Source organism: Eriocheir sinensis, chromosome 67 (assembly GCF_024679095.1).
Source record: "Eriocheir sinensis breed Jianghai 21 chromosome 67, ASM2467909v1, whole genome shotgun sequence".
Taxonomy (NCBI): Eukaryota; Metazoa; Arthropoda; class Malacostraca; order Decapoda; family Varunidae; genus Eriocheir; species Eriocheir sinensis.
Window position 1 is genome coordinate 8,053,345 of NC_066575.1, and position 27,459 is coordinate 8,080,803.

The 27,459-nt window shown below is 45.2% G+C and overlaps 3 protein-coding genes across 3 annotated transcripts in view; 1 reads left to right on the forward strand and 2 right to left on the reverse strand.

Annotated features, from left to right (window-relative positions):
* Nucleotides 1–630: 630 nt before the first annotated feature.
* LOC126988048 (engulfment and cell motility protein 2-like) lies at nt 631–11,696 on the reverse strand. The gene is made up of 16 exons (XM_050845840.1): nt 11,574–11,696; nt 10,501–10,629; nt 9,804–9,908; nt 9,506–9,667; nt 8,628–8,771; nt 8,013–8,174; nt 7,256–7,408; nt 6,022–6,189; nt 5,395–5,555; nt 4,931–5,036; nt 4,530–4,675; nt 3,903–4,076; nt 3,309–3,411; nt 2,560–2,738; nt 1,628–1,761; nt 631–886 (listed from the first exon to the last, which is right to left on the reverse strand). The coding sequence occupies exons 2-16, from the start codon at nt 10,621–10,623 to the stop codon at nt 723–725; spliced, it is 2,184 nt and encodes a 727-aa protein (XP_050701797.1). The 5' UTR covers nt 10,624–10,629; nt 11,574–11,696; the 3' UTR covers nt 631–722.
* On the forward strand, nt 10,667–16,486 carry LOC126987873 (splicing factor 3A subunit 2-like). Its single transcript, XM_050845336.1, has 3 exons — nt 10,667–10,691; nt 13,093–13,997; nt 16,415–16,486. The coding sequence occupies exons 1-3, from the start codon at nt 10,667–10,669 to the stop codon at nt 16,484–16,486; spliced, it is 1,002 nt and encodes a 333-aa protein (XP_050701293.1).
* Nucleotides 16,487–16,857: 371 nt separating this feature from the next.
* The window catches only part of LOC126988049 (protein Skeletor, isoforms B/C-like), a 95,473-nt gene continuing 84,871 nt past the window's right edge, over nt 16,858–27,459 (reverse strand). Inside the window, exons 10-14 of the mRNA XM_050845842.1 lie at nt 26,846–27,070; nt 26,225–26,418; nt 24,906–25,130; nt 24,447–24,567; nt 16,858–18,386 (exon numbers count right to left, since the gene is read on the reverse strand). Coding sequence (XP_050701799.1) covers nt 17,785–18,386; nt 24,447–24,567; nt 24,906–25,130; nt 26,225–26,418; nt 26,846–27,070 — 1,367 coding nt within the window. The 3' untranslated portion in view covers nt 16,858–17,784. The remainder of the gene's footprint in view (nt 18,387–24,446; nt 24,568–24,905; nt 25,131–26,224; nt 26,419–26,845; nt 27,071–27,459) is intronic.

Below are 27,459 nucleotides of genomic sequence, written 5' to 3' on the forward strand. Positions count from 1 at the left end.
CACACACACACACACACACACACATGGAGCGCTGAAGTGCAGTGGTTAGCATGCTCGCCTTACAACCGAGAGATCCCAGGTTCAAATCCTGTGGAGTGGGCACGGATGGGCAGTCTCCTTTAATCCGTGCCCCTGTCCACCCAGCAGTGAACGGGTACCGGGCATGAGTTGGGGGTTGTGTCCCGCCTACTGGGTGTGTGTGGGTGTGATGTGAGGTTCCAACCATAATCAAAGACCCCTCACCAGAACTCCATGCTAATTCTGGGAAGGTACTGGCTGGGGAATGTGAATCAGAGATATAATCAGACTATGGTGAATTAACCCGGTAGCAGCGACAGGCGAAATTTGTGGCTTTACTGTGTAGCAGCGACGGGCCAAATTTGTGGCTTTACTGTGTAGCAGCGACGGGCCAAATTTGTGGCTTTACTGTGTCCAAATTTGTGGCTTTACTGTGTAGCAGGGCTTTACTGTGTAGCAGCGACGGACCAAATTTGTGGCTTTACTGTGTAGCAGCGACGGGCCAAATTTGTGCCATGATTTAAACCCCCCAAAATAGATGATACATAAACTGATCACAAATGTTTTGATATATATTATGAAATGGTTTGTGTGAGTGATGATTTTTTCTCATTTTCTCGCTTAGAGGGACCATTAAGAAACATGATCCCCGCTGCTACCGGGTTAAACACACACACACACACACACACACACACACACACGCTCTACTGTAGTTGGTAGTGGAAGATGAAGTTGGGAGGTGGAGGAGGTATTTCTGGCTGTTGCTGTGGAATGGTGACTCCTTCTGCGTCCAGAAGGCGGAGCTTGATCTCCATGTTGAGCAGCATCTCCAGGTCTGCTGTGGTCTGTGGGCTCGGCATCCTCTGGCCTGTGAGGAGAACAAAATGAACTCAGAAAATTGATGCTTTCATTGTCTTTTCCTATATTTCTTTTTTGCAGTATATAAGACTGTCCAAGGGCAAAACAAGCAAGAGAAGAGAAGTAAAGCCTGCAATATGCCTCATCATTATTGAAACTGTGAGCAAAGGTTGTGTCCTATTGGCTAATTATGTATTTTTTTCATTTTCTGTGTCCCTGAATTTTCTTGTCTCTGATTGACAAGACTGTGTGGTCATTATGGACAATACCACATCTATTCAGGAAAATAAATAAATAAATAAATAAGTCTTAGATTAACTGAATGAACAAATTTTTGCAGAGTCTTGCCTCTTAATTTTCCTTCCCCACTCTTTCCCTGATCTCATTAACAACATATTCCATCCTAGCATTCATATCTCAGCCATTGCAATTTCAAAGTTATGATTTATCAATATATGGTCTTTGCTGGCTAGTGTTAGAATCTCATTAATTCAATCATTATACCACAAAAACATGGGCATGAATTTAGTCCCAACAGGCCCTGAACAAGGTATAAGAACAATAAATAGATAAATAGGTAGGCTGTTGTTAGGCATGAAATGAGGCACAACAGGCAAGGAACAGGACATTAGAGACATGGATATATTAATAGGTGGGAAGTTCATGGTTACAGGGCATCAACTAAGTCACAAGAGGGAGGGAGGCAGGCATCAGAACCACCTACAAATAACCAGGGAGTGTTGGTGCTTACGGAGGAGAGCGTTCAGTCCATCCACCCAGTAATTGTAAGTTGTCTCATCTGGTGCCACAAAGTCCACGCTGGTTGGCTCGCTGCCGGCACTGTCCTTCAGCACCGAAAAGGCCAAGGTGGAGGGGTTCTTCTTCCTGATGGTGTGAGAAGTTGGTCAGTTGTAGGGAAAGGAATAATGAATGACACAGAGAGGGTAGAGTATTAAGTGATGCTATACTCCAGTACCTGACAACTAGGCAGAAGTGAGAGGAGCTAAAAGTGCAAGAAAAAAATTAATCTTGGTTTTCTCATGGTGGAAAATTGGCAAAACCACGTCATTGTGAAGTATGCTGAAGATCTTCCACTATCAAAACTATGTTCCTTAACCCAGTAGCAGCGGGGATCATGTTTCTTAATGGTCCCTCTAAGCGAGAAAAATGAGAAAAAATCACCCCTCACACAAACCATTTCATAATATATATCAAAGCATTTGTGATCAGATTATGTATTTTGGGGGGTTTATATCATGGCACAAATTTGGCCTGTCGCTGCTACACGGTAAAGCCACAAATTTGGCCCGTCGCTGCTACCGGGTTAAAGGCTTTTTACCATATCACCCATATCACATGAGTTTACTTGGGATGGGAAGGTGCAAGCAAGGAAATTTACCTGGAGAGAAACCTGGCAATGGTGTCAGAGGGGGAGGGAGACAGGAGTGCCCCCAGCGTGTACCCTCCTTGACTGATTAATAGATGACTCTGTCTCCTCTCAATCATTGAACATACACCAAACCATCTATTTCCACTCACACATTTTTCACCCTGTCCATCTACTTCATCCTTAGCTTACCTCTGCTCCTTTCACCCTCCACCTCACGCTCATAGAATCATATTATGCCAGGCTAAAAGGGATATCGAGAGGACACAGGATATATCTCTCAAAACATGACCTACCCTGCTTTTTCCCTCATGTGTGGACATTCCTTGCCTGTCACCACACTCTTGATCTCCACAATGCTGATCTTCTTGCTTAGGTCCTCCAGCAATGGCACGGACTTCTCGTCACAGTCGTCATAGTGCAGGAACTTGTGGTTGGGGGAGAGGCGGCAGTATCGGAACTTGTCTTTGGCTCGCTGTGGGATTAGAAGAGTTTTTATAGTATTTCTTGTGACACTACATCTAAGAACATACAAGGAGTCTGCAGCTTCACCTGTTAGTCATGCATGTCTGTTTTTTATTTATTTCTTGATATTTCAACATTATTTTTCGTTCCTTATTCAACAAAGCTGGTTTTCTTGTAATACTCAGTAAATAAAACTATATGAAATCAAACTTTCTATTCTATACTGACTCCACTCGAAATTGACCTCTCTTTTGGCTACTCTTTACTTTATCTTTTATGGGAGCGGCGAGTAGCGGGCTTTTTTTTTTTTGTACTCTTTGTTGCCCTTGAGCCGTGTCCTTTGACGTAAAAAAAAAAAAAATAATAATAATAATAATAATAATAAAAAAAATGTTCCACCTGCTTCCATCATCACCTTCATCACAACTTGGATATTTAACAGGTATTATTTTCCACTGAAGGCCTGCAGCAAGATGGGACTGAGTATAACTGCTGTGCTCTGTGTAAGTGTGTGTACCTAAATTAGCATATACAGTGTGTCTCTCATTTTCAAAGGTCTTCACAGCACCCACACACTTACCACTCCACGGGCAATCTTGAACCTGGTCCCCTCCACCAAGAACCTGAGGCGGTGTTGTTGAATGAGCTCCAGGATGTCTGGCTCCAGGGCCTTGCGCAGCTCCCTAGAGGTGGGGAGGCAGTAACAGGTCAATTTATTTTTAGTGTTTGTTGCTTTTCCTGATATGAGTACTAAGTGGAATGGTGCATATGAATTGGCAATGGATGAACCACAAGACTATGAGGCGAGACTGCACAGCCTTCAAAAATACGGTTACTGCACTGCTCAGTAATATAGGAAACTCAAACTTCCAAGTAAATGAGATCTATGGTGTTTTGTGATAAAATTGTGGCTGGTACAAGCAAGACATATGTTATCACCACACTGTTTGCTTGAGTGTGTATGGAGAAATTACCCAATCCTTGCTGCCACAGAACATCTTTTGATAAATATAACTACTCTTCCCATTATCAATCATACATTTTAAGTTAAATTACGTCGTTTTGTGAGGTCAGGTTACTGGCTATTGGGCGGCATCAGGTTGCTTGTGGTGTTGGCAATACTATGATGTGTGGTTATGTGTGGAAAATATAAACTCAAAGCAGAAAGTCTTACTTGATGGGGGGCGCCTGCATCTCCTGTTCCTCATTGGTCAGTCGCTCTTGCCGCCATATTTCAGCAATTTCCGCATATGTCAAGTTGTTTATGGTTTTCCGGAATTCCTCCAGGGTCACAGGCTGCTTGGATATGGAGCGCTTGATCTGCTCCTTCACCACACTCACCACCTTGCTGGAAACGAACCAGAGCAACATGAAAAACAAGTCATGCAATATAAAAGGGGATCATATGATTGCAAAGAGATCAAGAGTAAGATAAGATGAAAGAAATGAAAAGCCTGCAACACATGACTCCCACAACAATGACACAGAAAAGGTTCCACACACTAACATGCTAACCACTTAACCCCTCGACTGCGGATTTCCTACAAGAAGACATCACCAAGCTACAGGAGTGGAACAAAAAGTGGCTGCTACAGTTCAATGAAGAAAAATGTGAAGTCGTGCACCTTAGGAGGGGATATCCAGCATACCAATACCACATGGGAAACACTCCATTATCCACCCACAGAGGCAGAGAAAGATCTGGGCGTATGTGTTACCAGGCTACCAGTGAAAGCCAAATCCGTGTCAATTGCAGCGGACAGGTTAACTCTGAACACCCACAACACCTGAAATTGCGTACCTGAAGTCTTCTGTGGTGGCCTTCATCTCCTTCCAGGTCTTGTTGAGGAGGACGATGCAGATGGAAAAAAGTTCCTCGAAGATGCAGTCGTTGGAGAAGAACATTGCGTGGTAGCTCTGGCCCTGCTCATTCGGGACCTCGCCAATCTGAGGCAGCAAGACGTATGGTTATGACACTGATTATGGTGCTGGTGTTCATGATTAGCAGTTGTCGTTACAGTAGGAGCGGAGGGCTAAACATTTTCTATCTATCTATATCTCTAATGCCCAAGATGAGGCTATTTAAGCGCTGGAATCTTTTGTGTAATGGAAAAATAGCAGGATCTCGCCACTAACGCTTAACCGGTGTCTGAAAAATGTTGATACCACTAAAAACATTGCCTATCTGCCTCCCATACTCACCTTCAGGATCTCACACAGCAGCTTGGTCAGTTCTATGCTTGCCCGGCCGAAGGGACACTCGTGGAAGTCAGCTCGGTAGCAATTTTCCAGAACCAACTTTACATAGCTGTGAATGCAAGAAGAGTTCCGTTGCGGTAAATCATAGTGGTTGGACTCTGAAGGAAAGAAAAAATAGCCCCAAATTGCAATCTATAATTCTAGTCACTGTCTCAGGAGTTACTTGTTTTTATAGCTGAGAAATAATCAATAGGACTTTTTTTTTCTTTTTTGCAGCAAGGGAGGCAGCTCAAGGGTGATAAACAGCAACAAAAGAGCCTGCTAGACGCTGCTCCAACAAAATAAAATAAAACAAGAGGCCAAAAGAGAAGTCAATTTTGCGTGGACCCTGCCAGCATCATAGGCAACACATAAGAAAAAACTTAGTACGATAATATATCTTGGCTTCAGCTTGGCCTGGTACTTACTGGTCCGAGTGCTTGCGGGCGAAGTAGACCATGTTGTCGAGGGCGAGCATGCCGGGCGGTGTCTCCTTGAAGTCCTCCGCTGGGTTGATGTCATTCTTGAAGCCGAGTTTCTTGTACTCTTTCTTGTACTCCGGCCTGCGAGGAGTGATGCCTGAGGGGACCTGGCGAGGGGAGCTTTGTCATTACCAGTATGTACTCATCTTGAAAGGGTCCATAGAAGCTTAGATGTTTCAGCCTTATTCTCCTAACAGCAGCTCTAAACTATATTCTTTTTTCTTTTAACAGTAGGAGGAAAGGAAAAAGTGAAAAAAAGCCTCCAGTACACTACTCAAATAAAAAAAATAGATGGAGGAAGACAGAAAAACTATGATCACCTTGATTTATAGAAGTGCTTTGAAGCTTGATAGCCTCTTACCATGGGAAGGGGGAAACACAGGCAAAGGAAGGAGGGAAGGTCAACTTTTCTAAGGGGGTTGAATCTACATCTCAGTCCAACATAACACAGCCTTAGGACCACTGGCGCTGACCTTTACACAAGTCAATACTTAACCTTCACAAAAATCAAGAAAAATCAACTTGACTGGACACTCACAACCCCTCAAGACACCATCACGACCTCAACCTCACCTCTCCGTCAGACTCAAAGGCAATCTTCCGCAGCTCCCTGATGTTGTCGGTGACTAGTGGGTCAGTCACGTCCATGGAGGCGTTCATGCGGTCCTCGTACTGGTTGAGGATGAGCTGCTGCAGGACGTACAGCTGGTGGGCCAAGTCTGAGCTGCCCTGCGATGTGTTCTGTCAAGGGAGAGAGTGAGATGATGAACACGGAAATTTATGGAGTGAAAAATGACTTTGCCGGGAGATGAGAGAAGGGAAGAGGAGATGATGAGAGAAGATAATAGAGGAGAGGAGAGGAGAGAGGTGGAGTGGAGAGGAGAAGGTGAAGGAGGAGGCTTAACCTGACCTAAACTAAATATCCGCAATGGTCTGCTTTGTGAAACCCTAATGAACAGTCCTCAGAGGAAAGGCAAAGTAACAATAAGTCTGACTGTTGCCTACCTCCCCATTCTTCTCATCACCCTAACTAACCTAACCTAACCTAACCTAACCTAACCTGACCTAACCTGACCTAACCTAACCTAACCTAACCTGACCTAACCTAACCTAACCTAACCTGACCTAACCTAACCTGACCTAACCTAACCTAACCTAACCTAACCTAACCTAACCTAACCTGACCTAAGCTAATTCCTCAGACATGGTCAGTTTTATAGGGGGTAAGGCAAGGTAATGGGAAGTCTGACTGCTGCCTCCCTGCCCATGCTCACCACCTCAACCTGACCTAACACGACCTAAACTAACCAAGATCTGCTTTATGAGTCTCCATGGAACAGGTTTCAGGTAATAGTCCATACTGTTAAATGTGTCGAGTGTCTACTATAGTCTGTTCACTGAAGTCTGACCCAAGCTGACAACATAAACCTAAGCGTGTTCATAAGCAGTGTAGATCAGGAGAAAGTGCTGCTTGAGATAAACACAAACAGAGGTTAAAGAAAGCTTGGAAGCCATAGCAGTAGCCAATCAGCACTCAGCTTGCAAACACACTTAGGTTTATGTTGTCAGCTTGGCTCGGACTTAAGTGAACAGACTTTACAACTATTTCCCAAGGCCACAGTGAAGAGTAACCAGGTTTTTGTGGGTGTTTTTCCTATTTATGGTGCAGAAGTTGAGTAAAACTTTCACTAGGATCACAAAACAGTCCATGAAAATCCCAGCAACTTCTACAAGTCTTTTTAAACAGGCGAACTGAGGTGCTGATATGTTTAAAAATACAGGCTTATGAGGTCTGACTGGTGCTTACCTCACCAAGCTGAAGCACCACGTTGTTGAAGATCATGGAGCGACTCTGGCGGTTGGTGACGCTGCCGCAGTAGTGTTTCTTCATGTGTGGTACCGACTTCTGGATGAGAGCGTTGATCAGCGCCAACACTGCCTGCTGGGTTTCTGTGCCTTTCTGTAAATGCAGGGAAAAGATGTGTCACTTACTGCATGGTTCACAGGTTACATGGTCATTTTTAAAGCTATGTACATGTGTGAAGTTTTCACACCAGACAATGCAGGTAGCTTTCTCACTCATTCTTCCTCTCCCTTATGGCATGGTTAATAGTTATTTTGGCTGGCATAACCACCAATTATTGTATCCATATCTTTTTCTTTTCCTTCCCATAGCTATTGCATCACTGACTCACAATACCAAACACAGTAAACTGTCATTAGCCTGTGTGTGAGTGCCACATTCCTGGCAACCTTGTGGATATGGAATTTGTGTTTGGCAAAGTTGAGGTCAAGCAAATTTTGGTCCTTTTGGATTAAAAAGTTATTATATGGGGACCTACTTGTGGTTAACAGGATTTTGTATTTAAAGATGGATTGGAAAATGAGTATATTGAGATACAGTTGATAGTAAGAATTAGTACACACCTATTTATCAATCAATATCATTATCCTAGTACATTTGAATATATAAAATCTTGCTTATGAACTTGAGAAATTCAGGTCCCAAGGTGATATTGTTTTCCATGCAGTTTACTGGAAGTACTAAGAAGAAAGAAACCTACTTTGGCATTCACTATGTGGTTGAGCAGCTTGGAAACGGTTATTTGCTTCTCTATGAAGGGAATGTTTGACGGGCTGTTGAGGATGATGTTCTCCAGGATGGTGAGGGACGTGCTGAGCGTCCTGGAGTCAATGGTTCCTTGGCAGGTTACATATGAGGCGACCTGTTGGTTAAGGATACGGATAAGTTGTACAGAGAAGCCATGAAGAGGAATCAAATGTCAATTAGATTTTTCAGTTGGATGACTCACCACCTTGATAAGTGGTTAAGGTGGTGGTGGCTGAGTGGTTAGTGAGAGCGCAAAATGACTGGAGCCTCAGCTATAGGTCCCGCTGCTATCATCTCACAATTTTCAGTCTGCCAATTGGCTAAAAACTACCCTCATGATGCCCAGCTGAGCACCACCTGACCTGCAGCTTCTGTCATAGGGAGGAAAGAGAGGGAGGATGCGCCAAGGAATTATATGATAGCGCCACCATTAAAAAAAAATGTCATTGCTAGTAAACAGGAAGAGGCCCATTCATGAAAGCCTATCAGTGCTATGAGCTGCATATACAAAGATGAAAAAAAGAAGAGGAAGAAGCACCTTGAACAGCTATTGTGGTCATGTACTTACTCGTTCAATGAAAGTCGACTGAAGTTCGTCCCACCTCATTATTCCGTGGTCCATGAGGTCTAAGCAGGAAGACAGGATTGGCGGCAACAGCGGGGATTCATAGCTTGTCGTGTTTTGTAGGCAGGCGAGCAGATGGAGCATCCCCTATAGGAAAAAAAGGTGTCACAAGGAATGTCATGATAAGCTGTGGTACTACATAGGGTAAGTGAAGAATTTTTTGCTCCTTCAGAAAACTTTTGCAGTGGCCTACGGGAACTACCAGATGATTTTTGTTGACATCAGGAAAATATCTCAACAGGTGCAGGCCATTTGTTTTGCTTCTTGATGCTTCAGATGGCTCAGGATACTGGTCAAAAGTGAAATAAGGGTGAAGTAACTCACTTTTACAGCACATAGTTCTGCCAGACAGGAAACTTCCTTAGGGCTGCTTTCACAGTCACTTTGTTTGTTTTGATCGTTACCAATGGCGGCGACCGACGCTATAGTTTTCCACGTGAAACTGGCCTATGGGGTAGTGGTGGCTGCAGAGGAAGCGAGAGGTGTTGAGAGTGTGTGCCAAGGTGCAGGGCTAGGCTAACCCCGCAGCCGCCACTACCCCATCGGCCAGTTTTACGTGGAAATACCATAGCGGCGATCCCTGCCATTGGTAGCAATCAAAACAAAGTGACTGTGAAGGTGGCCCATAGTCTGTGTTTCCTCCCTTCCCATAACTTAAACTATTACTTTCTGGAGGGGAGTGTGAAGACACCTCTTGAACCAGAACTGATCTTTTTCTTTCGGCATCTTTGTTTTGTAGGACGCAGCGTGTTGCTGGCATTTTGTTTATGATTTTGTTTTGACACTGGCCGCTCTCCTTCGGTGGAAAAAATCTGCCTCACCTGCTTCTTGATGAACTCGTTGGCAAAGGTGATGTCATTGCTCAAATGGGACAGTTTGTCAAGGGCTTCTTCCTTCTCCTTCTTCTCTGGCTTACTGAGCTTCTTCAGGATGTCATCTGCTGTCTTTCTGGCTGAGTACACCAGGTGGAGCACAATGCCATCCTGCAGAGGTGAGAACTCAGTGGTAAAGGCTCTGGAAAACTTATGCTTTCTTTCTTACTCTGCCTCACACAAATGGCAAAAAGTGCAAACAGAATGGAATATATACTAGTCAATATAAAAAGACCCTGCTGCTCACCTTGATCCTGTTTCTGTTCATCTCAGTGACATACTCCTTGGGTGCCTCAGTGTACTGCAGGGCGTAGTGCTCTGGGTGATCAATCTTCCAGAGGTTGCACAGCACCTGCAAAAATGGGACACAAATGACTCAGACAGCGGCAGAACTATATATAGACGGTCCAAAATTCAGTCAGTCAGTTTTGTATGGCAGAAATATAACAACACTTCCAGATTGCAGTAGAATCTCTATACAGATGATAGTTAAAACACCTCTTATGCGACATTACTATATTTATGCTACAGTCCTAAGGTTGGAAATGATTATATATAGACGATTCATTTTTGGGGAGCTACTCTTCAAATACTGCTGCCATCTAAGGGTTAATAAATGACTTGAATTCCTGACTTAGCAAACTGCACCTCACCTTCATTAAAACTTATATAAGCTAACTGTAGTCATCAGAAACAAGACACTCAAAATGCTTTAATAGGCAGCTACAATGCAGGAAATCTCTTTAGTATCAGAAGTTGAGCAGAAAGAAAAGGGACCATTATGGAGAATATAGATTAGTTTGAGCAATAATAATGACTTGTGTTGGACTATAAAAGTGACCCTAAGTGCTCTGTGTGTGTTAACCTTTACATGAAGAGAGAAAGCAGAGGAAGAGATAAAAATAAATCCACATCCTGCACTTCATAAGGTGTTTTGTTCTTACCAAAATAAAGTCCGACAGAGGATCCTGAAGACTGAACTCCCCCAGGAAAGGCACCGGCTTGTGGTCATGCGCCTGCAGCTCCACCGCCAGCTTGACCACATTGTTGTCTCGTGTGGGAGGCATCGCTGACTGGGGTGCAGCATGGGAAGGAGGAAGAAGAAGCACCATGTTACCATTTGGGAGGAGCAAGGGTACTGTTAGGTGGTTATATTATTTTGCTCCGTTTGTTTAGCTTGTGGCCCAAGTAGCAGAAGGACATGATGCAAGCGTTTACCATTTGTTATACTGACCAGGATTATAATTTTGGACTGGCACAAGTAGGTACAGATTTTGGCTTCTCCTGCCTTGAGCCTGGGAAGGCCAGCAGGTGAGTTGACTATGAAAAAGCTCTGTGTTACTTAGGTCTTTTGTATTGTGTTCTATATTACTTAATAGCTCTGTACTAAAAAGCTCTATGTTAAATAAGTGTTCTGTATAAATTAAATGTTCTGTATTGGTTAAAAGCTCAATACTAATTATAAAAAGCTCTGTGTTACTTAGGTCTTCAGTATATATTGTTCTCTATTAATGAAGTACTGTATTAATTGTTCTGTGTTAATTGAGTCTTCTGTATTAATCAAATGTTATGTACTGATTATAAGTTCTATATTAATTAAATAGCTCTGTATTAATCAAGTCTTCTACAGGTGTTGTGGTAATCAAGTCTTCTGTATTGATTAAGTGTATGTCAATCAAGTTTTCTGCATCAATCAAATGTCCTGTATAACCTAAAAACTCTGCAATAATTAAAAATCTCTGTTAATTGAGTGATGAGAGCCCTTTCCTCCTTATATAACACTACATAACCCTTCCCTCGACCCTCTAACCAATACAAAAGAAAGCCAGGAAGTCTAAGTCTAAGTGGAGAGTAAATCAGGACATCCTTGACACGTTGGGAGAAAATAAACGAAAAAAAGGAAAAAAAAATAGCTCCGCGTATATGGTAGGCCAACACCCACTTCCTCTATCAGGCCTTCCCTCCTCACGCCCAGCATTAATTTATGTTCTAATGTCTTCACAACCACCACAGTCACCTTGTTAAGACGTCCCCTGCATAAAAGGAGAAAGAACGGCAAGGACGGCGAGGAAGAGGGCGGGTGTGATAGGCGCTTCCTGTGTCCCTTGACGGGGGTTTGTTTACCAGGCCGAGGGGGGACGAGGCTAAGGATTTATTAATTAGTGAAAAGGAGGAAGAAAAATATTGATTGATAATTTATTGTTGCAAGGGAGAAGGGCGGAATATGCCATCCCAACCCCCAGGCAGGACAGTGTGTGATTATACAACTATTGATACGTGTAGGGGTAAAGATTCGTATTAGGTCCGTGCCAGTATCTCATAATCTGAAACATCAGTATCTCTTCATATATCTTTTCTACAAACCTCCAACAGTCATGGAAACGCTTTGAAAATCCCATTCAAGGACTTTTTTTTTACTCTTGAAAATAGGGGATAATGTTTACGAAAGCGCGTCGCCTCCTCTGCTGGCCGCGGCGACACTGCAGCCGCCGCAGCCGCAAAATAGCTCGCAGAGGGCTTAGGGTCGGGGAGCATATTTAAACTACTCCAACCGAACTTTACGACCTACTAACGGGGGGGCTGCGCCCCCCTCGACCCCCCCTTCTAACCACTACACTACTTTTTTTCCTTTTTTTCGTTTATTTTCTCCCAACGTGTCAAGGATGTCCTGATTTACTCTCCACTTAGACTTAGACTTCCTGGTTTTCTTTTGTATTGGTTAGAGGGTCGAGGGAAGGGTTATGTAGTGTTTAACCCCCCCCCCCCCCCCCACATGTATATGTGACTTATTTCAGCGAGGAGGTATTTCTCGCCACACCCGCTGCAGCGTCGCCGCGGCCAGCAGAGGAGGCGACGCGCTTTCGTAAACATTATCCCACATTTTCAAGAGTAAAAAAAAAAGTCCTTGAATTGGATTTTCAAAGCGTTTCCATGACTGTTGAAGGTTTGTAGAAAAGATATATGAAGAGATACTGATGTTTCATAAGGTAGGTAATGAGATACTGGCACGGACCTAAAACGAATCTACCTGTGTTGGTATGCCATGAAACTAAAAAGATACAATGGTAGGAATTAAAGCTTTTGTGGGGATGTGAAAAAAAGGACAATTTACAGTTTCACCCAACCAACGATTTTCTCACTTGGGAATTGCATTATTTTGTACCTCATCTCCGTCGCAAATGCCTAAATCAAGGCCTTCATTTTTTTTAGCACTTAACAAGTCCCATATCATTGTATCTTTTTAGTTTCCTGGTGCTACTTCCACATGTATCCTTAATTAGTGATAAAATCGGTATATATGTTCAGAGAGTTGCCCATATCTCAAAATTTGAAACACTGGATATTTATTTCGGGCCAAAATATTGTGCTTTTTCATTTGGAGATAGTTTTTTTTCTTCGGAAACTACTAAAAAGTGACTTAAATTGCAATTTCAAAACAAAAGAAAACAGTATATAGCTACGTACTACTGCCTCGGGGTTGGGATGCTTGTATCGAAACACACGAGAAATTAATGAAGACAATTAAGGATCTAGAGGGTTTTGCTGGCTGCCCGGGATTGAAACCATTGAGCCCGGGATTGAACCCATTGAGCCCGGGATTGAGCCCATTGAGCCCGGGATTGAACCCATTGAGCCCGGGATTGAACCCATTGAACCCGGGATTGAACCCATTGAACCCATTGAGCCCGGGATTGAACCCATTGAACCCGGGATTGAACCCATTGAACCCGGGATTGAACCCACTGAGCCCGGGATTGAACCCACTGAGCCCGGGATTGAACCCATTGAACCCGGGATTGAACCCACTGAGCCCGGGATTGAACCCATTGAACCCGGGATTGAACCCATTGAGCCCGGGATTGAACCCATTGAGCCCGGGATTGAACCCATTGAGCCCGGGATTGAACCCACTGAGCCCGGGATTGAACCCACTGAGCCCGGGATTGAACCCATTGAGCCCGGGATTGAACCCATTGAGCCCGGGATTGAACCCATTGAGCCCGGGATTGAACCCATTGAACCCGGGATTGAACCCACTGAGCCCGGGATTGAACCCACTGAGCCCGGGATTGAACCCATTGAGCCCGGGATTGAACCCACTGAGCCCGGGATTGAACCCATTGAACCCGGGATTGAACCCATTGAACCCATTGAGCCCGGGATTGAACCCATTGAGCCCGGGATTGAACCCATTGAACCCGGGATTGAACCCATTGAACCCGGGATTAAACCCATTGAGCCCGGGATTGAACCCATTGAGCCCGGGATTGAACCCATTGAACCCGGGATTGAACCCATTGAACCCGGGATTGAACCCATTGAACCCGGGATTGAACCCATTGAACCCGGGATTGAACCCATTGAACCCGGGATTGAGCCCATTGAACCCGGGATTGAACCCATTGAACCCGGGATTGAACCCATTGAACCCGCGACCAGCGTGACTGACGGGAGAGCCATTTCTTTACCAGTCGGCCAAAGAGGCACTGAGTGGGTTATAGGAGGCTCGTCCATCTTGAAAAGGTCTGGACTTCTGAAGATCTCGATGTATTCTCAGCAATAAAAAATATAAAATAAAATATCTGAAAATTTAGTTCTCAGTATTATAAGACACTTGCTTCTCATATTAGCCATTTCTAAAGGTCAAAAAGGGGGTCAGTCGGGTTCTAATGTGTGTTTCTTCAGGTTCATGGTACAGAAGAAGACTCACACTACCACCAGGGTCATAAAACTATCCCTGGAAATGCCCACAACTCCTACGAAAGCCTTGTCAAATATGTGTACTTGGGCGGTGATATGTCTTGTAATTAATACGACCCTATATAGACTCAGCCCCTTCTCATCCCTTATTTTTGACCAATCACACTCTCATAGGGTTAAGCAAAGACCAGTTGAACCTGCTCTTAAGTTTATTCAACACAACAAGGAAAAACTCTGCTGGAAATGAGGAATAGTGATTAATCTAGGCACACAGTTACCTAGCAAACTCTTAAAATACCGCACTACAGAACTCTAAATCACTGAAGAAGAAAATGCCTGGCTTGTTTTGTTTTTTTACCTTAATTTATTTTGTGATTGTTTACCTGAGTGACAGTAAAGCTTTAACTACTCCGCCTAAGGACCGTACGTGCCTCTATATCTGTGCATCCCTCTCAATTGAAGTTGCCTAAATGTAATGCCAGGAGGTTAGGTTAAGTATGGAATGTACTATAATCACAAAAGTAGGTCTACGTATTGTAAGTAATTAAGTGTCTCCCCTCCATCCGTTAGATTTCTGCATTCTGTTTCTTAACCCAACCTCCTGGCATGTCATAATCTGTTTTTAAATAGGTGATGGCGTATCTCTTTACTGGTCTATTATTTTCCTCTTGACTGGTTTACTTGTTACTTGTTTTGTGTTTCAGTGTTTATCCGTCAACTTATGTGCAGTGATAATGTTTCCATGTCGTATTAGTCCGAGAACAGAAAAGTTTTTAGTTCTTCCTTAAATTTGGGGAGATCCTTTGTTCTTCTATTATGTCAAGAGGGAGTTTATTGTACAGGCGGCAGAAGTGAAAGCGCGCAATCCAACATTTGAATTAATATTGTTGAGCATTATTGAGTTTGCTAGCTGCACCTCCTCTCCTACTGCTCTGTCTTGGCATCAGAGGTACAGATGACCTTCAGGAAGACGCTGTGTGCCAGTGTCCACAGCTATGAACTTTGGTGTTATTCCAGAAGCATGCCTGTTACACTCTGAAGGACATGTTTGTGCTTTTTACTGGTTTGCGCAGAAAAAAAATATATCTCTACTAAAAAAGTAGTCATATTTTGCCCATGAAAACATAATTTGTCTTGATAATAATATGCCTACTCCTGCTACATTTTTACCGTACTTTATGAAGTACTTTGTGCATATATAACAGGCTGCCATATCGCTCTGCCATTAGAAACCACTCATTTGTGAAGTATTAGTTTCTAAATATATGGTCTAGGGGAATATATTGAGGGATTCGTTTATTTCATTTTTGACAGTAGGGTATGTCAGGGTAGGGTAGGTTTCGCTTTTGTTAGAATTAATTATCGTAAATACAAGATCATTTTCACACTATTTCGTTGGTTGTTGTCAATGAATTTTACCCAAACTTGTAGGTCAGTCAGCAATGCTTGCTTAACCTAACTAAGGATAGTAGCCTTTTGCTGCAATTTTTTTCTTTATTTGAATATCCTATTTTGGCCTTCTCTACAACTGAGTAGACACAACACTACACATTGAAATTAATGAAATGTCCCAAGTCCTGGAGGCTGGACATGGCCACCATCTGCCTGCATTTTGGCAATACAATACTAACCACACACCTTCACCATCTGTCCTTCACACCTGACTCCTACTGCCTGTGGTGCAGGAACATTGGAGACTATAGAAAACCTCATCCTCCAGTGTCCACACTTCCACTCCCACTGAGTAGCCTACTCCTCCACAGCTAACTCCTGGCACTAAACGTGTTACTTTCAACCTGTCCTACTGTGGCCATGGGAGTCCCTCCACCAAAACAACAGGAAGGAGGTTGTCAAGTGGTTAGTGTGTGAACATTGTGCTCCCAAGGACATAGGTTCGAGTCCCACTAGAAGATGCTGACAATTTTCAACCATCGCTTGAAGATTACCCATGTGCTGCCCTGACCTTCAATCATCACTAACTTAAGTGGTCAAGAGGACCACCAGGGGGCAGCATGGGCTAAGCAATAGTCATACATTATGACAGCATCTACAAATCACCTGCACCACTAATGGGCTGGGGTTGTCCAAGAAACCCTTCAAGACCATTGATATAGGGAGCACAAAAAAGGTCATTGCTCTCACTTGTGCCTTTCCCAGGATGACAGGCCAGCTACTGCCATGCCTGTGGTTCCTTCATGGGACGCTGCCAGGGCAAGTAGGATATTCTAAACCATTACCTCCCTTCAACAATGACCTGACATTATATGACAACCAAAATTGTATTAGGACTTCATTAGGGACTCTTAAGCCTGAACAGCAGTTGATCGGTATGTTAACTGAAAATGCCAATTGAACTTTCAAGGCAGAGCCTGACTGATACAGGCCACTGTTCCTGACCTCCCCCTATGCTGTCTGATCCCTTGCAGTCTGTATCCAATGTTGAAATGTGATAAAAAATGTGGAGTAACACAGCTATATGCTGTCATGACAAAATCCCTACGTTGAGATTGAGAAACTTTTCTGTGGGCAAGTATTTGAAATAGAGAAGTGGAAACAAAGGCAAACAAACAATGTGTGAGGGGAACACTTAGACCATCATCATTTCATATTCTTTTAATAACTGTAGCTTGAAAAAACAAACTTGGAAGTATGTATACAGTACAGGCATGAAGTTCAGTGTCTATTCAATCAAGATAATTTCATCTGTCATTCTAGACAGATCTCAGTAAGCATGTAACGGTGGGCGGCCTTGGTTGTGTGTAGCTCAGACAGGGTCTTGGTGGACGAACAAGGCGTGAAGGGAAAAACCCGCAGCTGGTTTAGGTGAATATATTCTTATGACCTAAGTACAGGGGCGTTGGAGAGAGCCCAGACAGTAGGTCTGTATGTGACGGGCTCTCAGGAAGGAGTGAAGATTAGAGACATGGAAAATAATGAAGTTACAACTGGTCACGTACGTCAAGGTGACCGCTGAGGTGACTAAGTGTTTGTTACACATACCGAGAACGAACGTACGATAAACACTGACAGATGACATTCCTATAAAGGTGGCGTGATCTATCTGCGGTGGGTATTTTCCACCGTTACATGCATGGTCACCAGCCTGGTGCTCCAGGGCTTGGCAAGGAGGAAGTGCTCTGTGTACCAACTGTATGTACAGGAAGTGATGGTTTTCAAGCACACAGATGCTTACTGAGGGCTGTTGTCATGCTTCTAAAAGTCTTCAATATGAAAACCACTATTACAGTTGCTACATCAACTGCCACTAACACTATTGTCACCACATTATACTCCTGTGGCAGCTAAAAAGTATATAAAAATATCCTTCATGATAAATTCATATTGAATGCCACAATGAGTGAGTGCCACTATGCGTTATGCAATGCTGGCAAAGTAGGAGACACATAAATGTTCACTTTGTCATCAACTGTTGTGTCACGGCAACTAGTTGTAACCAAGCACCATCAGGGGCCGAGGCAGGCAGGCTGCAGGGGGGTGGGGGGTGGAGGAGGTGCAGGGAGGGGGCCTCACTCCCCCTCGTCTTGACTGTGCCGCGGCTCCCTCTCGATGCCATCTAGGTGCTGGTTGGTGTGGTGGGTGTGGTGGGTGTGGGTGGGGTGGGCGTCCTCCCTAGGGTGGTCCTGGGTGAGGATGGCCCACACGTCCTTCAGGATGGTGAGGTGTGTGTTGCTGGCGCCTGGCGGAGGGGCGGGGCTGGACGCAGGTGTGACCTCAGTGTGGGTATCATCCAGGTCAGTGTTAGGGGCTGGCACAACCACCAGCCTCGGGGCGCTGCCAGCAAAACTGAAGTGGCCGTGGGGTGGGGGGGTGGGGCCGGGCAGGGGATGGGAGGTGGTGCCGGGCAGGGGTGGCAGCGGCACGGTGGTGCGGCGGCTGGTGGGGCGCCTCTGCTGGGAGAACTGTGCCAGGTGGGGGACCTTGGCCGGCACTGGCGGGGGGCGCTCCCCGCGGTAGGGCCCCACCTGAGGGCGGCCGGTGATGGAGGTGGAGGTGTGGTGGTGTGTGGCTGCCAGCTGTGGGGGGTCAGGGATGGTGTCGGGGGGGAGGGGGCGGCCGTCGGAGGTGAAGACCTGAGCAGAGGCGGCCGGCAGCAGGTCCCCCGCTGGCCCTGAGGGAGGGGGAGGGGCGGAGAACACCGGCTGCAACATGGCGGGGCCCACCAGCTGAGGCACGGGGATGACATGGTCCTCGGGGAGGGGGATCAGGGAGGCCACCAGCCGCCGGGCCGGGGGCTGTGGTCGCCCCAGACGACCTACACCTCCCGGAGGGCCAGCCAAGGCCCCAGCTGGCCGGTGCCTGTAGTGGGGGCGGGGGCGGGGGCGGGGACGGGGACGGGGACGGGAGTGGGAGCGAGAAGGCTTAGCAGCTCTGGCAGGTTTTAGCGGCATGTTAGAGGCGGCGCCACCCAGCAGCGGCAGCAGGGGGGCCATGGGGACCGGCAGTGGCAGTGGCTTGTGGCCCTCGCTGAAGCTGGCCGTGTGGTGATAGAGTGGACTTGGGACTGTGTCTGCGGGAGCCTCGACTTCCCTCTCCTCCTCTGCCTCCAGCGCCACGGGCTCATCTACGCTGTCAAGTCTGATACGTCTGTGTGTGAACCTTAAGTTGCCTGTGGTGCGTGGGCCTCCAAATGTGTTATGGGTGAAGGGAGGGGAGCGAGGGGGCAGCGGGGCATTGAGGGGCCGTGCGCTGGAAGGAGACACCTCAAAGGCAAGCACCGGGCCCGAGGAATGCTGCTTGACGGGGCGGAAGTCAGACTCGTAAACCACAGACTCGGGATCAAACCCAAAGTTCTGAGCAAAGTTATCGGACAGACTGAAAGGTGTTGGGGAGAGTGTGGTCCGGGGCTGTGGTGGCTCCCTTCCCGGAGGCTGTGTGTGGCTGTGGTGGTGGTGGTGGTGTAGGTGCTGTGCCTGCTCTGGGGCCTGGCCAGGGAGAGGTGGCAAAGAGGGGGCTGTGATAACCTCTGGCTGGTGGTGTGGGTGTCTGGTTGCTGGCGGGAGTGGCCGGGTGGACTTTCTCGTGTGTGGGAAGGGCGTCTGGTGGTGGGCTGTGGGCTTGGTGGGTGGGGATCTTGAGGGTACATGTGATGGTGTAGGTGGTGGTGACAGACTGGGTGTGTGGTGTTGAGGCTTGAGAGAAGTCTTTGGTTGGGGGGAGAAGGAGGACGGCATGTGATGTGTGGGCTTAGAGGAGGTAGATGTTGAGTAGATGGACTTGGTGGAGGTCTGTTTTGAGTGTGTGTGGCTTGTGGGCGTTTGAGACGGAGACGAGGAGCTGTGAGGTGTGTGTGTAGGGTGACTCAGAGTGGAAGTGGGTGTTGAGAGCGAGGAGGGAGTCTTCTTGCCCTCGGTGGAGTGCCTGGATGTGTCTGCCCAAGTAGGAGTGGAGGGGAGGTGTTGGTGAGCGGACGTGGAGCGGGAAGTTGATGGGGAGTGCTGGTGTGTGGATGGGGAAGAGGAGGAGGCTAAGGTAGGTCTAACGGGAGTGGTGTGACGGTGGGAGGAGGTAGCAGTGGAGGCTGTGGAGGGGGATGAAGGGTACTGGTTACGGAGAGGTGTCGGAAACTCACCCTCCTCGCCCAGGCTGCTGCCGTTCAAGCTGTCAAAAGCGGAGGTGTTTACAAACCCAGTGGAGCTCTTTAGGTTAGGCAGCTTGGGAAAGGTGAATCCTGGAGCCCCAAGTGGAGGCCGTGTGGTGGGTGGGAGGCCTGCAGCGGTGGGGCCCAGGTGGAAGGGGAAGTTGTCAAAGTCACTGTGGTAGTCTGGGAAGTTGGGGAGGCCGGTCTCTCCTGAGTCTGTCTTGGCGAGGCCTCCCGACCCTCGGATCTTGTTAGAGTGGAACTGTGTGGGTTGTCCTGGGCGGCTCTTTGGCCCATCGTCATAGTAGTCATAGTAGTCATAGTCTGCAAAGGTCAGTAGAGTGGGGGTCTCATGGAGCCTGGTCTGGGGTGAGGGTCTGGGGTGAGGGTCTGAACTGTTAACTGGTTTGTCTGCACCATTCCAATCAATAGACATGACGGGGAAAGAACTGTGTATTACTTTGGAAAATCTAGCTGAGGTATATTAATGAGCTATGTTAAAATGAAGATTGCTTATCAATTTTTTACAATACTACATTTCTTCATCTTAAATTTTTTACAGTATTGCATTTCTTTACCTAAATTTTTAACAATACTGCATTACTTTACCCCAAGTTAATTTTCCAGAGCAGTATTTCTCCTGACATGAGTACTAATTGGAATGCTGTGTACAAATTGGCAAGTCTACCCTACTGTCTCACCTCGCTGAATTGTTGCCTATAAATGCCACTATTTCAGTCATCACTATAACCTGTTTCCATCAGCAGGACTGGGTATCTGTCACTTAAAATTACAAGCCTATGATAACTTAAATCATAATAGCACATTAATAGATAACTTGCAATAATTAGTTACAATAAATCAATTTGTCATTCTTAGTGCTAAAATATTATCTTATTGACTTATTAATTCAATCAAGTTAACCTGGTAGCAGCGACGAGCCAAATTTGTGGCTTTACCGTGTAGCAGCGACGGGTCAAATTTGTGGCTTTACCGTGTAGCAGCGACGGGCCAAATTTGTGGCTTTACCGTGTAGCAGCGATGGGCCAAATTTGTGCCATGACATAAACCCCCTAAAATAGATGATACATAATCTGATCACAAATGCTTTGATATATATTATGAAATGGTTTGTGTGAGGGGTGATTTTTTATAATTTTTCTCGCTTGGAGGGACCATTAAGAAACATGATCCCCGCTGCTACCGGGTTAAGGAGAAATGAAATGTGGACAGTCCTATGAAGGAGTTAACTTTTGGAGCACGAAGTGGAATGACAGTGGAGTGAAGGGGAAGTGACAGCGGAGCAAGGATTCCACGAGGTAAGTGCTGTGGACATACTCACCGGAGGATAACATTACTTACTTCCAGAGGCGTGTCTTATCTTGCCTGTTTTTATGTGTGGGCAGAGGAGGTGAGGAAATAAAGGCACACACACACACACACACCCTCTCAAGGCACCAAGAGGAAACGTTCTCTGGAAACTCAGTCAAGCAAATACGGTTTAAATGTTGTCTAGCTAAATATTCAGCTAAATAACCAACGTTTTTTTTCAGCTGGAATGTCAGAAAACCGTTTTATAATTCCTTGTGCAAAAAACTAGAGTAATTGCATTTAAATTAGGCAGTTAGTATTATGTCAAAGTGAATAATACATATCAATAACCCTAAAGATAGATATTTATATAAGATCATGGGATTTGCAAATTGGATGAACACTTAAGTTGTCAGCTGAATGCTAATAAATTAAATAATAACCTGAGAAACTTGTGTACTTATCCTAAAACAAAGTTCCATGTCATGCAGTCAAAAATCATGCAGGTCATTGTGTCAGGTCATACCCATGCAGTCCCATCATGTACAGAGTCAGGCATAGTGAGTCAGGTTAGTCGTGTTTACGGTCAGACAAAGTGGTTTTCAGGTATAGTCACAGAAAGTCAAGTTAGTCAAAAAGTGGAGGGTTCAGTCAGGCAGGGAGTAGGTCAGTCACATTGCCAGAGTATGTCAAGTGATGTTACAGTCAAAGTTGCCAGATTGTCTTACTCAGCCTTTTATATTTACCGACTTCCGACCCCAAAACTGTCTCGTGGACCCCAATAAGGAGATTCACTTATAATTAGCATTAAAATAGTTCACTCCTGATGTTTCTTGGCAATAGTCAGGCGTCAGAAACCGGTAAATACTATGCTCTAAATACGATAATCTAGCAACAGTGGTTACAGTCGGGCAGAGTGGGTCAGTCACTCTGCCAGTCCATACAAGTTTGATGCTGACGTACATATTTATAGTCGGCATTTCAGTGAGAGCTTGTTGCTTTTTACTTTGTTTCTGTAGCATACTTGTTTTGACTCTTTGTAAATGTTCCTGTTGGAGCAGTATTAAGGGGCTATTACACTGGGCAAGTTTTCCGTGGATCTTCAGTCAAACCACGATTTCCGCTGGTGGTTCTCATTTGTTTTTTGTTATTGCTGGTGATGATGATGGTGAGTAATACCGTCGTCCTTCAAGAAACTCTACTGTAGCTTTGGAAGATCGTGGACACGTCAGAAAACCACGGAAATATGAGAACCACGCCAGCGGAAATCGTGGTTTGACTGAAGATCCACGGAAAATTTGCTCAGTGTATTAGCCCCTTTACCAGTGGCATTGTGTTGCTGCATCTGAAGCAAGCAGTAAACATTTGTAGCGAAAGCAAGTGATGACAACCACTGTGTGCTGTTTTTATGAGAAGAATGCTGAACAGAATGAAACCATTGCAGTGTCTGGCTGAATATGAACTGCTGGGAAAGAGGACAGAGGATGATGAGGAGAAATGAAAGAAAAGTTATTGGCTCATACTGTGAAGGATGGAAATGTATGGACTGAAGAAAAAATAAATGGAAAAATCTTAAGTGACACACAAAACCATGAAAAAATTGTGGAGCGTGGCTACGAGGAAAGAAGTGGGGCGTGTTTGCCAGACACTTCCAGTTAAGTTCTAAAACCAGAAAAAAATATGCTCTTTGAAACGGAGATATTCAAATGAAAGTCAAAATTTGGATTGATAAACAATTTTGACGGTTCACTTATATGCTTCAACTCAAATTTTCAGAGGATTTTATTTTCCCGATATGAGCAATAACTGGAATCGTGTCTACAAAGTGGCAAACACACTCTTGGGTAGTTTTGATGAGCTCACAAAGCCAAGGTGAACAATGGCCAGACACAGCACACAGCAGCCTCAGCACAACGGCAGTACAGCAGCAGGAACAGCGATGAAGGGCAGAAATAAAACACAGGTTGGGAAGGTTGAACAAACCCACGCTGGGGACATTTCTTACCACCATCTAACATTTGGCCGCCGCCCAGCAGAGAGAAAGTGACACACACACAAACTAACATATACGTACAACATTCATTAAGGAAGTATATCACATGTCGTTAAAACTATCTACCAGGGAACAGGTATTAACATAACTGTGTTGACATGTAGGGAGAGAGAGACAGTTTAAGGACAAAAGACACGGGGTAACATGGACACAGAACACAAGGAATAAAAAATAGAAAAAAAACATGTATTGAGAAAATAAATTCGGAAGTATGTAGCTAGTAGCATGACTCTTCAGAAAATAAGTGTTTTGGTTCCTCTATTAAATATGTTTTGTTATCATGCTAAGGATCAAATTTCTGAGGCACCTGACCTACTGGATCACGACACAACCCTGGCATGTGTTGTCTGGTGTGGCCTTATTGCCCCAACACCCCATGGACAGTACAAGAGGTGTGAGGTGTGCACATGATTTAAAAAGTGTAGAAAAATACTTTGGAAACTATAAACAGCAGAAATCTAGCTTACCTAGGCACAGTTCTTAATACATATATAATACATGTCTCCTATACTGTTAGATGTAGCTATTATATATTATATATATTTTTTTATAAAAAAATAGTTCTTGGATGAGATGAGGTGCCTACTTAGTTCTTCCTAGTTGCAGTAGTTATGGACTATTATATCAATTGGTCAGATAAAGTGCCGTGAATGTATTAATGGACCATTGAAACCCTTCTGGGAGGTCACCCTCTGAAGATTCATAAATGCAAACATCACATACTTTCTTTTTCTATTCTGGATGTCATAAAAATATCAGTGAAGAAATTTTGGTAACAAAGGTCTTCAAATAATCACGAGTCACTGCTTTGGAAGAAAACTGCCCCACATTTGGGTTGATGACAATGGCTCATGGAACAATCTAAGTGTTTTCCTTACAAGACACACTGCATGTAGAAATACCTGACTTTATGATTATGTGGTCAGCTGAATAACTAGGCATTCACACAACTAATCCAATCTTTCAGGACTTTCTCTTTTAACTATTTTCCAATCAGATTTTTTGTTTAGCTTTAGATTTTTAACATTCAACCCTTTTTACAACCCCATGGAGACCCACCCTCCTTCACCGATCTATAGTCTTAGGCACAAGAACCCTGCAAGTGTATGGTAAGGGTGAAGCTGAGTGAGGGGGCAGAGGTGGGTCATTGTGAGGGGTGGGAGAGATTAGGTTTTGGTGAGGCCCTTGAGGACACAGTGTTGGGGCGGGTTACTGAGTGTGCGTACCTGATGCAGCAGAGCCTGGCACCACCACCGACTCTGAGATGGAACCTGCGGCCGCCAGCTCGTCCAACTCACACCTGTCCAGCACATGAATCTTCCAGCCCAGGTAGCGATGAGTGTAGCACTGCAACACATATATCGCATTAATTAAGCACTGGGTCACTGAAACACACATATGCACACACACACACACACACCTAGATAGACCCTTATTGATATGCTTCATAAACTTCATAGACAGATAAGCTTTATAATAATTACAGTTTATAAAAAGGGTGATAAAAGCAATACCCAATTTCATGACTTCACTGAATGCACTACTAATATCACTGTTGTTGCAAGGATCCAAATAGCATAAAAACTCTTAGGCTTCAAGTCTTAGCTATAACAGATGAAAGGGTTGTTAACATGAGCCTAATAGTGGACCAAGTCTAATGCCCTCCTGTGACCCCTGTGACCCACCTGGTAGTACACAGTGTCTGGGGTGGAGGCATCAGGGGTCCACTGGATGACGCCTGGCTGTCCCTCCTGGCAGCTTAGTTCCAGCGTGCGTTGGTACGCCCCGAAGGAGTTGAAGGCGTTGGCGGGCTGGTTGGGGTCTTCCACCCACTCACAGAGGCGGCCCATGCCAGTGGGGACGGGTTTGCCTTCTCTGTCCTGGCTCACTCCGGCAAACACTCGGGTGCGCTGAAATGAAGTGATGTGATGCCATTAGAGATTTGCCACCAGGAGCAATTCTTAACACATAATTATGTTGCTAAAGTAGTGATGACGTGATCCAATTAGAAACTTCCCACCAGCAACAATTCTTAATACTTAACCCGGTAGCAGCGACGGGCCAAATTTGTGCCATGATATAAACCCCCGAAAATAGATGATACAAAATCTGATCAGAACTGCTTTGATATATATTATGAAATGGTTTGTGTGAGGGGTGATTTTTTCTCATTTTTCTCGCTTGGAGGGACCATTAAGAAACATGATCCCCGCTGCTACCGGGTTAACACCTAATTATGTCGCCGAAGTAAACTGATGGTGTGATACAATTAGGAACTTCCCACCAGCAACAATTCTTAATACTTAATTATGTTTGTTATTTAAGGCAGTGAAAAAGTTCGTTGAATGAATAGAAGTTCCTGCCAGTCCAACAAAGCAATATTTTTGATCCGAGACAGCAGGGGCAGAAACAAGATTGCTGGGAGACTAAGCTAATGTTTCAAAGTACTTAATGGCTTTATGAGTGTGGACAAATCCATTCTTTATGATCCAGGACAAAGCTGAAATATATACAAATAAACTCAAGACTGGATCCATTTTTTCCACCAACACCGTAGCACGAGAATGAAATAACATCTGACCTTCAGTAGTCCAGTGCAATGCAACTAATTCATTAAAAAACTTGACATTCATTCCCTCCATTTTAATATTTACGAAGGCAGAACATTCTCTCTCTCTCTCTCTCCCCATCGCTCCCTCTCTCCCCTCTCCTTCTCTCTCATCCCCTCTTCTTCCCTGTCTCCCCTCTCCCTCCCTCTCTCTCTCCTCTCCCTCCCTCTCTCTCTCCCTCCCTCTCTCTCTCCTCTCCCTCCCTCTCTCTCTCCTCTCCCTCCCTCTCTCTCTCTCTCTCCATCCCTCTCTCTCTCTCTCTCCATCCCTCTCTCTCTCTTTCTCTCTCTCTGTCCCTCTCTCTCTCTCCCCATCCCTCCCTCTCTCTCCCTCATCCTCCTTCTCTCTCCCTCGCCCTCCCTCTCTCTCCCTCTCCTTCCCTCTCTCCCTCTTACGGATCGCTCGGCCGGTGTCTTGAAGCCGTAACCACCCTCGGGATCGTCGGTGATGTAGAAGGGATGGTCGCGCTCAGGTCGGTCAGGGTTGTTGCCGCCCTCCACGACGAAGGTGTAGGTCTTGCCGCGCACCACGTAGATCTCGGGGATGAGGAGGCCGTTGATGTACCAGGCGATGCCCCAGCCAACGTGACCTGATAAGAGATAGGGAGAGACATCAGGACCTACACAGGGAGATAGGGAGAGACATGAGGACCTACACGGAGAAAGGGAGAGGGAGTAGAAAAGAAGAACTAAGGATGGAAGGAGAGAATAGGAAGGAAAAGAGGAACAGGGAGGAAGGGAGAACTGAGGAAGGAAGGAAAGAATAGGATAAACAGGGAGGGAACAAGATATGGAAGAGAGGAATCGAAAAGGAGAAGGAGAAACAGAGTAGATAATGGGAGATAAAAAGAAGGTAGAAAAAAATAAATGAAGTTAACAAGATATGGAAGAGAGGAACGGAAACGGGGAAGAAGACACAAAGTAGATAACAGGAGAGAAAAAGGTGGAAAAAAATAAATGAATGGAAAAGGAAAGGAAAAGAAGGGTAGGGAAAGGCCATTCATCTCTCTCTCGTACCTGTGATGGAGTTGTAACCGCTGTTCCCGCCAGTAGGTCCAATCTGTGCGTACATCACCCCGTCCTCAGGCTCGTTGCAAGGGATGGGCGGGATGTACCAGGCGTTGTGGGTCTCCGGGGCTGGCGGGGGCTTGCTGGGGCCGCTCTTGTGTCCCCCTGTCGGCTGCTCCTCGGGCACTGGGCAATTCCACTCGGGTGTCCTTCCGAAGTCGATGGACATGTCACCTGGAAAATGAATTGATCTTGAGGCTGTGGTGTGTGTGGGGAATGGAGGAGGGGGGTTGTGTGTGTGTGTGTGTGTGTGTGTGTGTGTGTGTGTGTGTGATCCAGTTAAACAAAAAGCATGGAAAGATATAAAAAAAGAACTAGGAAAACTGTGTGTGTTAAGGAGTTTGAGAAGAGAAGATATAGGTAGGTAGATAGATAGATAGATAGATAGAGAGATAGAGATAGAGATAGAGATAGAGATAGAGAGAGAGAGAGAGAGAGAGAGAGAGAGAGAGAGAGAGAGAGAGAGAGAGAGAGAGAGAGAGAGAGAGAGAGAGAGAGAGAGAGAGAGAAATCAAAGTTGAGATAAACATAGTAACAAGAGCAGTGTACCATGAAACTGATGT